Below are 14,450 nucleotides of genomic sequence, written 5' to 3'. Positions count from 1 at the left end.
GTAAACGAACGGGTTTGTACATCCATATTAGTTTACTACATCACCTCCAGAAAATCCGTGGAAATAAATTTCATTTATCAATCGTTGGGCAGAGTAGCACGCTCACATAAGGTGGGGGCTCCCATTGCTGAAATGCACATTTTTCAACACAAAAAGACCGAAATTGTCAAAAAACTGAGAGAAATCGAAAACTACTCACCAACAAGGAGTTCTGTCCTGGGATACAACCAATCAGGTGACTCTTCAGGGATAGGATGCCTCAAGTGTAGACCCTTCAATTTAGAGAGTCTTACTAATGTCGGCCGTCTGAACAACAAAATAGGGCCCAAGCAATTTTAATGTATTAAAACAGTATAGTGGTTGGGTTTGTTAACGCAGATTAAAACCAGCAGCACCAAGCAAAAATAGGCTGGTTTCGGTCCTCAAACACTGTCTGACCCGTCACCACTGGTCCCAACCTGTAGAGACCTCATCCAAAGTTAATGAAGATATTCTGAGATCTCCAGAACCCCACTCGGAGCACCTGCTTGAGAGAGGCACCCGACAAAGAGTTGGCTTCCCGCACTTAGTGTGCCCTCACTTATTGTCGTTCCTAACTGGTCGATGAGGAAGCCGTTAAGTTGTAAGCTTCCACAGCCATATCGACAACCCACCCTAAAATGGTGATATTCGAGGCAGGGCGGCTTTGCTTGTCCCGCCTATAACAGACAAACATGCGCTTCTCACTGCTCTGAGATACCTTGATGCGATCGGAATACCAGCTCAGAGCTCGGACGAGACATATAATCTGTTTCTGATGGTCCTCCGTGCCCACCTTGTTAGTGAGGTGTGGGATGACGATCGGCTCCAGGTCACGCCCTGGGATTACATTCGTGGCAAGAACCATCTAAGTCTTCAAAATAATTGCGAGTTTATAAAGGAGCCACATTCGTCACTCAGTGCTTTGATCTCTGAACTCTGTCTCCCTGACGCCAGAGCCAAAAGAAAAACTGTTTTCATAGCATAATACTATCGGTCTTTCCCATAGGCTCAAAGAGAGGGTCATAACGCCACCAGAACCAATGACAAGTCCCAGTCTTGAGGATTCATCAGCCCTGTGACGTGTGATCTATTCGAGCAGAAGAAACTTAAACAGTTGCTCCATAACTGAACTCGAGGCCAGTTTCAGTCCCACAGATTCCGATAAGACAAAATTTACCAATATGCAAGAATCATCCATATTAATTTTCCTTTATCAAATAAATACAACCTGGCTTATGGCAACCTCGCTAATAGAGAGACTGAGATGATCAGTCTCCCTTCTGTTACACCAATCAATGTAGAGTCTCTAGGCTCATACAAACGTCTGGTGCCGTCCAACTGTGCCGAGGCAAGGAACTTGAAAAGTCTTATGATTACACAAGCTTATCCACAGCCTCCAGTGTGAAGATGGAATAGCACAGGGCTCATAGGGAGAGTGCCATCTGGCTGGGACAACAGATCTGGAAAATCCGGCAACTCCACTGGGGTCCAGCAACATTGAGAACCAGACCTTAACTGGCCAGTTGGGTGTTGGAAGGATGGAAAGGCATAATCACCTATGCAATCCAAGATATTGGCGAAAGCGTTCATGGTGAAAGTGCTTGTCTACAGGAGAAGTGAGGCATAAAATGGGAGCTTGGGATTCCAGTGATTAGCAAACAGATCTATCCGGGGCCCATCCCAGAGACGAAAAAGACGATCCTCCACCCATTGTAGGATCGCCACTAGGTGTTATAGAACCGGCTTCAAGAGGGCATCTGTGGTGCTATTGCGTATCCCCAGAAGGTGGTGAGCTGATAGCTCCACATGATTCTCTAGGCACCAAAGGAAGATCTCCTGCACTAACTTCAACAATGTGGGGGAACACGTCCCCCTCCTTGTTGATGTACGACACTCTGTCTGTTCAAAGCAGGACTCCGTGATGGGGTGCGACCTCCTGAAAATATTCCAGAGACTGTAGGGCAGTCTGCAATTCCAGCAAATTAATGTGGCGGCCCACATACATGGTTGGCCATGTCCCTTGGACTTGTAGGTCCATCAGACGGCCACCCCAACCCTTGGAGTGACGCATCTCTAATGAGAGTCAGCGATAGAGTTATCTGATCTAGGGGCACTCCCTTTTCCAAGTTCCAGGCATTCTTCCACCAAGAGAGGGCTGCTAGAGCTTGGTCCGCATGTAGGCCTTGTGGTCCTGTAAGCACCTCTGAATCAGACGAGACCAGACAGCTGCTGACAAACTGAAGTTATTTTTCCAATATGGCACATCAGTTCTCGCATTGAAGTCGATCCCGTCACCTGGAGTTGGCTGGCGAGTTCTGCAAGGGTAGACGCAACCAATCTGCGAGGGGTGGACAAGCTTGCTCCATGTCGAACTGCATACCAAGTCGTCGAGGTATGGGTTCAGATAAACCAACGACTGGTGTAGCAGCTGGCTCACCTGTCTTAGCACCCTGGTGAAGATGTACAGTGCCGTGCACAAATTAAAAAGGAAGGTGGTAAACTTGTAAACGTTGCCCTCCAAGGGGAATCTGAGATACTGGCTACATGAGTGGTGAATGGGAATGTGGAAATATGCATCGCCAATTGCACTGACAGAAGTACCAAAGCTGGTGTTCCCATTCGAAAATGATTGAGCTCCACGAACCCGTTCAGACGACTGAGGTCTAGGACAGGACGCCACCCCCCAAACTCTTGGGAACGAGGAAGGTGTAGGAATAGAACCCTGGATCTAAATGTGAGTTCTCCACTAGGTGTATACTCTTTTTCTCCAGAACGCTGGCTACTTCCTGCCGGACCGTCTCTTCCTTAACCTCATCCCTTGGCAGAAGACCAAGCCTGAGAACTCCAGAGGGGGAGGGTTCGGATTCATACCAACATCCATGCCCATGCAGCCAACGAAACCTTCAAAGAGACTTCCTGGCTCCCTGGTTCCCAGAAGTACCAGAACACCCACCACCAGAGCCACGTTTCGTGAGCTTCTTCTGATGCTTCTCGCCACTAGTCTTCTTCTGACATTTAGAAGGAGACCATGGAGTGATTTAATTCTCACTGGTCCTGGTCCTGGTCCCGAGCAGGGGACTTATTGCCTGAGTCGCTTTGCAGTTTTGGCTAGCTTGGCAAGAACGGCAGTATGAACTTGCATGATGGCCCATCTGCCTGAGGATCATGGTTTGTTGCTGAGCAATCAGGTAGTCAGGGTGAGTTGATGTTCTAACGCCAAAGATACCCATTCCATAAAATTGATGGGTTTAAGTTCTGCCCATAGCGCCTGATGCACAACATGCCCTACCCGAACCATGCAACCTGCCTCAACAAAGACATAAGTACCGGAATCGGGATGGGGAACCTGTGGAGAAGGCCGTGGCACCGCACGAGTATCCCAAACCAGGGACCCATCAATGATACGTGTAGCCCTGATGAGGTATCAGTTAAGGCATGGGACAGGACCGACCCAAATCCAGGATCAGTATTCTTGTCCTTGTCTCCCAAAGGATATCAATCACCCTCTCCATCGTTATCTCGGCCCCTCCACAGCCTGGGCCACACGAGGTGCCCAGGGGAGTTGGTCAACATACATGGTATCCATGCCCGCAATGCCTGTCACCTCAGAGATGAACGACTGTGAAGGTCTTGCCTCAATCGTTGATCTCGCTACATTGAGCAGAGAGTTGAACCGTGGCAACTCTCGATCTCCCTCAATTTGCGATCGGAGGCAAGCCTCGTCTCGGCCACCAAGAGGAGAGAGAGATTTTTCACTAATAGAATCAAATACATCTCTAGCTATGGCTGGGCATTTCCCCTTTTTAGTGAAACGCTTACTAGCTTTTCACAATCGCTTGCCTTCAGCTTTTAACCCCGCCCCAAAGTGCTTCTATGATTGGGAGTCCAACAGATCCCAAATACCTTTGAGGCCAAATCCTGAGTCCCATTCACAACCAAGAGAAGCCAACACATGCATGGGTTCCAAACCGGGATAGCTAAGTGGCAAGATGAACATGTCTTATGTGAACAAACAACTGTAATCTGTCTCTTTTGTCCCATAAACGCTGTAGCAGAAAAATATTCCAGCGCCAGTGCAAGCGGAAACAAAAAGGGAATGGAAACTGCAGGCCTCAAGCATGTGACGCCCTTGAGAATCTAATACTAGGGTGTTCCCTTTGATCCCGGGTATATGTCACACGCAACGTAATATTACCGTAATTGGTATAGTACAGGTGTGATGGTTCAAATACCAAAATGGCAACAGTAACAGAAAGACCTTCCTGGCGACGATGATAAAGCACGAACACGGAGCCAACAGATGAGGTTTCAACTGGTACTGGTATTATTATACTCTGCAAACATCAAGTACAATAACGCGGTAAAACTCCACTACTCCAATAACTAGATACTTAAACTCCAATACAATTTAACGAGATCTCCGATCTCAACTCAGTGCTGAACAACTCCCCTATATATACCCCCACTGTCTATAAATAGACCATTACATCAGCATACATAATGAGTCTGGAACTTACTACAAATTTCTAGAATGTTCCATTACCTTCTATTGTCTTCTACAGTGTTCTATTACCTATTCAACCAGTTCCTAAAAATCTAGAATATTCTACCCAGACACAGAACGTTTGTAGAACATTCTCAGTGACACGGAAGTGGTAAACAAGTCGTATGCGACAGTATATTCTCTAACAATTTCTGTTCGAGGCTGTAATCTGTAATTAAGCCTAATGAGTAATAAATAAAATTTATTATTTTTATGGATTTTCTGGTAGGTGATGTAGTAGTCTATGAGGTATGAAAGATGATGGGAGACGTGTGGGAGTAATGCGAGTATGACAGATAACAGATTATCACCTGTGTTATTCTGATCAATATTACTTATATAAAATAGATAGAGAGCACAGATAGGAGATGGTAATTCGTGTGGAGCTCTGAATCGACATGAACAAACATGTATTTCGCCCTGATTTATTTTGTTCTATATAATCATTAATCAAGCTTTTTGAATTATTTCGATGAAATCAAATTTAGTCCCCATAGTAAAACTAAAACTGTGACCTCTCCACAGACCGAGTCCAGCAATCAAGAACAAAAAAATAATGGCAGCTCGTTTGCTTCTCTGCGATATTTATGGATTAATGCTGGTATATATTCCTCCTAGGTTAACCCTGTATCCTTTGATAACAGCGGATGTGAGATATATTGTGTGAAATAAAAAATCAAGGGAGACAGATTGCTTAAGCAAAGCAGGCTGTTACAGAACTTCATTCTCCTATGTGTATTGTACTGTATGTGCATTGCGATGGCGATGTTGTAGGACACTTGAATATAATGCATCTCTTGGTTACACATTACTGGGGAATATGTATTTGGAATAGTGCCGGACTCGTGGATAACATCGTGTTGTCCAGTGTTTGTGCTGACTTTGTTCATCTTCGTGTTTGTTTTGTACCTCGTTAATTGCTTAAGCGCTCTATTGAGGTCTAACATCTTCAGCAAGTCTCAGGTGACTTATTTGTAGTAATAATGCCTGAATAGAACTATGGGTATAAGAAGAAGAAAAAAAACGCTTTGAAAATACTTTTTAGCTGAGTTTGCTGCACCATGCTGAGACCCTTACTAAACCCTGTACGTGTTAAATTTCATATAAATCCTAGTATAGTATAGGCAGAAATTTTATTTCCAAATTGATTTGACAAATTTCGGGATATGGGCACCTCTAAATCTGTCGATAGACCGGACTATGATATAAATTCCGTGGTACCATCCACCTTGGCATGGCTTAATATAGTGGCCAATTGTTTTGCAAGTGGGAGACTAAACAAAGTAACCAATTAATCGGGTAACTACTGTTTCACTATTCACTAGTTGAAATGTGCCTGTCTACACTCCTGATGTTTGCATTAGATCATCATGCATGATATTTAACTCCTAAACTAGGTGGTTCTGTTGTTCAGGAAAGTAGATGACGTCCTGTTCTCGGTATCTAGGTTATCACTTTTGTATGGCCGCCTTTCGATCACGAAATACTGTAGCATTATGTGCCCTGAAGGAAACCGAGGTATGTTCATACAATCAATTCGAATCAGTCATGAAGTGTAAAGTAGTTTCAAGAGAATTTCAACATAGCCAAACAAATTTCAAAACTTCGATTAACAAGAAAATTGTTGGAAATGGTCATAGGGGGTCAGGTATCGGCTAGCAATCAGAATAGGCGCTTTGAACTTATCTTTACATACTGACGTTTTGACTATTTAACATCATTATAAAATAATGATAAAGTTAATTATGGTAAACCATAAATGAGACGATGACAGCTGGATCAGCAACACTGACATAGTATATGAATCACCATACTCGTCATCAGCAGAACTTCAAGTCAAAACCAACTTTGGCAAGTAACAAACATTATGCAGAAAAACATTTGTCCAACAACTGGTTAAGTGAAACTAACGTAAAACATTGTCATATATTTGTGAACACAATACTTGTTCAATGATATATCTAACCTATTTAACTGATGGCATGTTTTGTATTGTACATTATTTCATTTTTGAAATAAAAAAGAGTAAGATGAGTTTGCCATCTCTTTGATCTGATCTATGTGCGATCTGACTTCATTGATGATATTGATTTATATGTATTTTATAGGACATTATTTCTATATTGAGGCTACAGACCTTGTAACAAAAGGGACAGCAAAGTTTTACACTGAAGAATTCGGGGCTACGAGAGATTCTTGCCTAGAATTCTTTTATTATATGTATGGCAAAGATTGTGGATTTCTTACTGTTTACCTCGATGAACTTGACAGTGGTAAAACGACGGCGTTATGGAAACGATGGTTTGATCAAGGTGATGAGTGGAAACAAGCAATTGTCCCTTTAAGAACAACTGAACGATACAAGGTATATAAGTTAGACTCTGATAAAAAAGCTTGAAAGTTTAAATTACCGCGAAAGCAAAGGTTAAACAAGTATCCATATCTACATAGTTATGTGTTTATATTTTATAGCTTACATTTGAAGTTTACCAAGGCGTTTCTCACAAAATGGATGAAGGCGACATCGCAGTGGATGACATTGTTATACGTAACTCGATTTGTATAAATAATGAAGCTTGTGACTTTGAAATTGATACATGTAAATGGCAGAATGACAGGACATGGAACTGGATTACAAGAAAAGTTAGGGATATTCCCAATGGCCCAAAAGTGGACAGGACTTTGAGAACGGAATCAGGCAAGTGCCATTACTGTTTTCCAAGCTACAAGAAAAATGTTATTTGTTATTATAGTCAATATAACACAATGAGCATTGTTTGCAGAGCAAATTTAAAATAATGTTTCCGGACATGATATACAAGTACCTTTTTTTTAAATATTTAACGTAGTAATCACTTTCGTTTGAAGGTGGAATACTTTATATTGACTACGAAAGTAACCCAGTAGAGGGCGACTCTGCACAGTTAGTGCTGACTGCTTTGCCTGCAACTGATGTCAATGGCAAATGTCTTCAATTTTGGTAGGTTCGCTCACTCGCATTTCGTATCAATTGTTAACCTCATTGGCGGAACTATGTAGTTCCTTTACTAATGCGCACTTGTTAATATAATCATTGATTCTATTGATTTGAATATCTTTGTGATTGTGTTTTGCACTAAGATTATACAACACATACATCAATATAACAACGTATACCTGACAGTTTTGATGTATTCAATTCGTGCATTCAGGTACTACACTTCTGGCTCATATGGTACACTAAACTTGTATGTGGACTATGGCACAACATTTCCAGGAAAACAATTATATTTCGTTGTAAATGCCGATCCCACAGATGAATGGACATTCGCAACTGTGCCTGTTGTTAGTACAGTCATACATACGGTAATACTCGTATTATTTATGTATCAAATATATGTCGACTAACTTAATTGATCTACAGTATCTCTGCTTATTGAGTTTCCAGTACTCAAACCTAAATAGATTTTGCATAGGGGACAGTGTAGCCAAATTGTGTTGATTCGTAAACTTAATAACATAAGACATCAGCATGGTTATTGGCTATTTGTTTACGTACACCTTCCCAGAAATAATACATATTCCTAATCAAACCTGCACAAGCCAGATGCCAGAAATATATTATTTACAATATATTTTTTCTGAATTCTACCATATAATTCAGATATCTGTGTAATCACGGAATATTGCGATATGTATCATAAATACAATCATAGGTAATCATTGAAGTTGTCGCAGGGGATGGTTCAAGTGGTTTTGTGGCATTCGACGAGATACATTTTAGGACTGGATGGTGTCATGTAACACCTTCAACAGCTGAGGCACCTGCATCGCCACCCATCGCTCCCAGCACACCGGCACCAATAGGTTTGAACGTATATCTGTATAATCATGTGTAATATATTAATCAAAGCGAAAACTTAATCAAAGCATACTTGATTACGGCCAACATTATTGCATCATTTCGGTACCATACATATACACAAACAATCAGAATGGTTACATAACTATACTGACATGTCAGGTGAAGAGTAAATATGTTATGTATTATTCAGTTTAGAAAACTGAAAGCCAAATATAAATATACCACATGTTAAATATGTATGTCAACTTTCAAAACAATTTTTCATCACATTCACTGTAATTCATACTTATCTGGATAATTAATCACACATATATCAATGATCACACTCAGTTTTAAAATAACTTAATTCAACAGTGTCGATAATAGAATAAATATTACACACCAGAATTGTCAGATATTCACAGTTTTATTCAATCCCTGTCCAGAGCCGAGTCCTAATGATTGTGATTTTGAAACTGGATTATGTTTATGGACTCAGTCGACTGGAGATGATTTTGATTGGATCCGCAAACAAGCCTCCACTGGACTTGGACCAAATGAGGACCACACTACTGGAGATGGTAATTACCAAACAAATATACGAAACTTTGTTATATGAACTAAAAAATATCCAGTTATAACGATATATTACCTCCTGTTAGTTAGATACTACCTAATTATAAAGAGATGTTACTTTGTAATAGCGAGATATGGAATTTCCTTAAATACAAACAATGTTTCAAAAACCCTTATGCAGATGAAATGATATTATACATGTCCAAGCTAAATTCTTGTACATGGTTGTCTATTCTCAAACCATCAATGCAGGAACCAATTTGCCTTACTCAGAAATCAGGTACACTATCCGCTCGACCATCCTGACACTCCTCCCCAAGAAATGACAGTTTGACCGAGTTTATTTTTGCCCTATATTTTCTAAACTATGATGCTAGATGGCGCCGAGATTAGCCTCAGTCCAACTACACGAAGCATTGCACACATACATTGTAATCTATATTACAGGGTCCATACTGGATCAAAAGGCCCACTAGAAGTAATTAATAGTGTTTGTTGGTTTGTTAGAAAGCCAGTACTGACCAACTGCAATAATATGCACATGATCTTGCCAAATGTGACATCAACTGTGGTAAAGATTAAATAGTTATGTCTTTATGACTTATTCTCAAGTAATTTTCAGAAGGAGTATCAATCGATTAGAAGTTAAAATCTGGATCTCGTTGTCATAGAACAATTGTTTGCTTTGGGGATAATCTAATAAAGGATTGTTAACATTTGTCAGATAGTGTCTTATTTGTGTCAACAAACCTATACGTGGTTTCATATCTCTCAGTGGAACAATGTTTTGATAAATCGATTTTTTCACTTGCTATCATATATGTTTATTACCTAAATATTGTTAATAATTAAGGAATTTAATATTTTTAACATTCAAAAAACCGAAAAATTTAGGAACTTATTAAATGTAAGAAATTGATATACCATATCTGTATTTTTCATGAATTGTCTGGTTGTAGTACTATAATTATAATTAATTATAAAGGTAGTGGTTGGTACATCTACATGGAGACGGATTCGCAATCAACAGGTGACAAGACGTGGCTAGAGAGTTCCAACATCTCTGCTTCTGCGACCTGTCTCTCATTTTGGTATCATATGTATGGTACTCGGGTAAACACATTAACTGTATTTGTGAAAAACGGTGATACTGAGAAGAATCTTTGGGTTCACGAAGGCGGTGAAATTGATGCCTGGTTATATGCGTACGTTCCATTGGACTTCACTGATCAATTCCAGGTAATATATAATGATGTAAATTATTAACACAATTTTTAAATGAGTTTATATATTTCTCCATGTCTTGGTATCCATATTCCTAAAGCTGGATATGGCAGCTTATCTAAAATGTGTTTTCCATGCTTTAGTCTAAATTTCAATCTGATTTTGTGATAACTGGTTTTGTTTAATACATCCTTTCACTGAGATAAAAATGTTCCTTGATTTGATCCACATATATTATTCAAAAACATAACACTGACTAGAATAGTACATCAGTATGGTAATGGCATATCAGTATACATCTCAGTATGGTAATGGCATATCAGTATACATCTCAGTATGGTAATGACATATCAGTATACATCTCAGTATGGTAATAGCATATCAGTACATCTCAGTATGGTAATAGCATATCAGTATACATCTCAGTATGGAAATATCATATCAGTATACATCTCAGTATGGTAATAGCATATCAGTATACATCTCAGTATGGTAATAGCATATCAGTACATCTCAGTATGGTAATAGCATATCAGTATACATCTCAGTATGGTAATAGCATATCAGTATACATCTCAGTATGGTAATATCATATCAGTATACAACTCAATATGGTAATAGCATATCAGTATACATCTCAGTATGGTAATACATATCAGTATACATCTCAGTATGGTAATATCATATCAGTATACATCTTAGTATGGTAATAGCATATCAGTATACATCTCAGTATGGTAATAGCATATCAGTATACATCTCAGAATGGTAATAGCATATCAGTATACATCTCAGTATGGTAATATCATATCAGTATACATCTCAGTATGGTAATACATATCAGTATACATCTCAGTATGGTAATATCATATCAGTATACATCTTAGTATGGTAATAGCATATCAGTATACATCTCAGTATGGTAATAGCATATCAGTATACATCTCAGTATGGTAATGGCATATCAGTATACATCTCAGTATGGTAATAGCATATCAGTATACATCTCAGTATGGTAATAGCATATCAGTATACATCTCAGTATGGTAATATCATATCAGTATACATGTCAATATGGTAATAGCATATCAGTATACATCTCAGAATGGTAATAGCATATCAGTATACATCTCAGTATGGTAATATCATATCAGTATACATCTCAGTATGGTAATACATATCAGTATACATCTCAGTATGGTAATATCATATCAGTATACATCTTAGTATGGTAATAGCATATCAGTATACATCTCAGTATGGTAATAGCATATCAGTATACATCTCAGTATGGTAATGGCATATCAGTATATATCTCAGTATGGTAATAGCATATCAGTATACATCTCAGTATGGTAATAGCATATCAGTATACATCTCAGTATGGTAATAACATATCAGTATACATCTCAGTATGGTAATAGCATATCAGTATACATCTCAGTATGGTAATAGCATATCAGTATACATCTCAGTATGGTAATAGAATATCAATATACATCTCATTATGGTAATAGAATATCAGTATACATCTCAGTATGGTAATAGCATATCAGTATACATCTCAGTATGGTAATAACATATCAGTATACATCTCATTATGGTAATTGCATATCAGTATACATCTCAGTATGGTAATAGCATATCAGTATACATCTCAGTATGGTAATAAAATATCAGTATACATCTCATTATGGAAATATCATATCAGTATACATCTCAGTATGGTATTGATGCAACAATGAATCACACAGTTTAATATACTATTTTGTTGTATTACATAATTTATACATAAGTTTTATGTTCACTTATTTTATTGTGCTTAACAAAGGTAGACATCTGATGGGTTATGAGGTCTTGGGATAAACATGGATATTTGCTCAATTATTTAATTCAGTATATCATAGAACATGAAGACTTTGACTTCTTTTTTCCAAAATATTGAAAGGCTGGGCCACGCATTTGAGACTTGTAACATTGATTTTCCCACAATCCAATGCGCTCTTCTAATATTGACTTTGGTGGAACGTGCAAGAATTACACCGCGACGACCACCGCCATTCAAAGCAAGGGTTTTCCAGAGAATGACTTGCCTCGTTATTTCGGCAGATTTGAGACTTGGGTTTAAACATGTCACTGTTACACAGAAGATTTCAGATAATATTAACGTTACTTTTATTTGATTTTATTATACTGAAACTATATGGCGGGAGTAAAGTTTAGAGCAAGCTGTGCTTAATCGAAACACGTGGCATCATATATAGCTCTATATTGCGCTAACCGAGCCCGAATAAAGAATGAAACATTTCGCATCGTATATTTGAGGTACACAAACGGAATATTGCATTTGCTGTAGATTTCTAGTCGTCCCTAAAAGATATGTTCTTTTCGAGTTTCCGAGTTGGCCTGATATACTTAGCATAATGAACACAGCTATCCCCGGTTTATTGTAGCAAAAATAATGGTAGTCTAATGTGGTTCGTAAAAATGAATTAGAAAAACTACGGTCTACCCTGAAACCTCATAATATATCCAGATTTTTTTTTAACATGACCGCCATTCTAATTATATATTCATCTGTGATTGGATTGGATATCAACTGTGCGTCTTGGAAAACAACTGAATGTTGTTGGATAATAGCTGTGCCTGTGATGTAACATTATTAGCTGCAGTCTCAGAAATCAATATATTGATAAAAGCTCGTAGACTCTTACCTATGATGCTAACGGCAACGTTTTTCTATACAATTATGGAATCATAAATATTTTGCATTGATATTCGCTGCTTATTCGCGAAAAATGTAGCGAATATCCCAATAAAACTAGGACAGAACATTCAGAATGTTTGCCACCTCCGGTGTAATAATTTCGATTCAAGATGGTTACTGACCAAACATAATTTTGAAAGTCGGGTAAACCACGTCACATTAGGATCTATTATTATAGAAAAGTTCAGACTATTCCGTTCAGTGGTTTTCTCAAGATAGTTTGAAGAAAAAAGAACGGAAAAATAAAAACAATAAGGTCAAAACAGACTTGGACCTTCATAAAATCACGCCATGGGATTTTGTCACTTGCAAGAGTATCATGCCATATTTAGAAAGTGACCATGTCAGTTGTATTATAATATGGATATCGCATACTATTACTTTCAGCTTGTTTTTGAAGGCCGTAGAGGAAGCACTACACATGGTGATATATCAATTGATGACATTCGTGTTTATGATACTGAATGCCGACTTGCACGTACGCATCATTCATTTCTTTTAATTGTATTATTAAAACATATGATTTAACGTTTGAGTCCACATACATGTGCAGAATAGGGTATGTATATTTGAAATTCAATTCAAACCACAATAGTTCAATGTAATGCAATGCCAGCATCACTTTGCCCCTTCTCACATTCATGCTGTGAGAAAATGGGATTTTTATAAATAAAATTTAGCATGTTAATAGTGCAAATGGCGCTAAAATCTCCTTGAGAGTGAGAGACCTGATATTGCCCCTCAAAATGCAAGCCCATCAAGTCCCGTTTTTCTTTCGCCACTTCGTCCACTGTTCTCCTGACCTATGTAGCCATAGAATGTAGAACAGTGGACGCAGTGACGGAAAAAAGGAATACTCTTCATGATGCTCTCAGTCTCATTGGCGGTCATTTGCGTTCACGCACGCGCGACCCTCTTACCGAATTTCAGGATCCGCCATACTTAATACTTTTTTTTCACAGCATACCACTCTATTGTGTGCGATTTTGAACAAGAACATTGGTGTGACTTTATACAAGACAAAAATGACGACTTTGATTTCAAGAGAACTAGTGGAGCAACAGCATCGAAAGGAACCGGGCCCTCAGTCGACCACACTACCAATACTGAATATGGTAAATATGTGCAAATTCTACTGAACAATTATATTAGTTATATCTCGAATAAATTGCACCAAAACACAAAACTAATAATTTGATTTATTTCAAAAGGACACTACATCTACGTCGATTCCAGTGAGCAAAACGCAGGTGATGTAGCAAGGATGTGGACGCCATATATAACATGGGACAGTGCCTCAATTCGTAAATGTTTTCACTATTTTCTTCACCACCAGGGAATTACTGGATCGTACACAGCATATAGAGAGGTTAGTCATGTGTATCACAGTAATAATTTTCATAAAAAGCATAATGCGTGGGTCATAAGTATTTGAGAAAAAAAAATCGATCGTCAAGTCAAGTCAAGCCAAGCTTATCAACATTACACGACATGAT

The 14,450-nt window shown here is 38.7% G+C and overlaps 1 protein-coding gene across 1 annotated transcript; it reads left to right on the top strand.

Annotated features, from left to right (window-relative positions):
- Nucleotides 1-3,301: 3,301 nt before the first annotated feature.
- Nucleotides 3,302-14,389, top strand: LOC144343552 (MAM and LDL-receptor class A domain-containing protein 1-like). Its single transcript, XM_085493774.1, has 11 exons — nt 3,302-3,599; nt 6,673-6,929; nt 7,037-7,262; nt 7,433-7,544; nt 7,756-7,909; nt 8,260-8,410; nt 8,834-8,968; nt 9,949-10,202; nt 13,342-13,432; nt 13,917-14,069; nt 14,166-14,389. Exons 1-11 carry the CDS (start codon nt 3,302-3,304, stop codon nt 14,387-14,389), a joined length of 2,055 nt encoding a protein of 684 aa, XP_085349900.1.
- Nucleotides 14,390-14,450: the final 61 nt, after the last annotated feature.

This window comes from Saccoglossus kowalevskii, chromosome 19 (genome assembly GCF_978046115.1).
Source record: "Saccoglossus kowalevskii chromosome 19, keSacKowa6.1, whole genome shotgun sequence".
Lineage (NCBI taxonomy): Eukaryota > Metazoa > Hemichordata > Enteropneusta > Harrimaniidae > Saccoglossus > Saccoglossus kowalevskii.
Note: the sequence above shows the minus strand (reverse complement) of the source record. Positions and strands in the feature narration are given on the sequence as shown.

What these genes read in the sequence shown, in the direction of transcription:
- LOC144343552 (XM_085493774.1), top strand. Translation starts at nt 3,302, where the DNA reads ATGCCCTACCCGAACCATGCAACCTGCCTCAACAAAGACATAAGTACC. An exon ending in GAACAACTGAACGATACAAG is followed by an intron (nt 6,930 to 7,036) that starts GTATATAAGTTA and finishes TATATTTTATAG; the next exon opens with CTTACATTTGAAGTTTACCA. An exon ending in TTAGTACAGTCATACATACG is followed by an intron (nt 7,910 to 8,259) that starts GTAATACTCGTA and finishes ATACAATCATAG; the next exon opens with GTAATCATTGAAGTTGTCGC.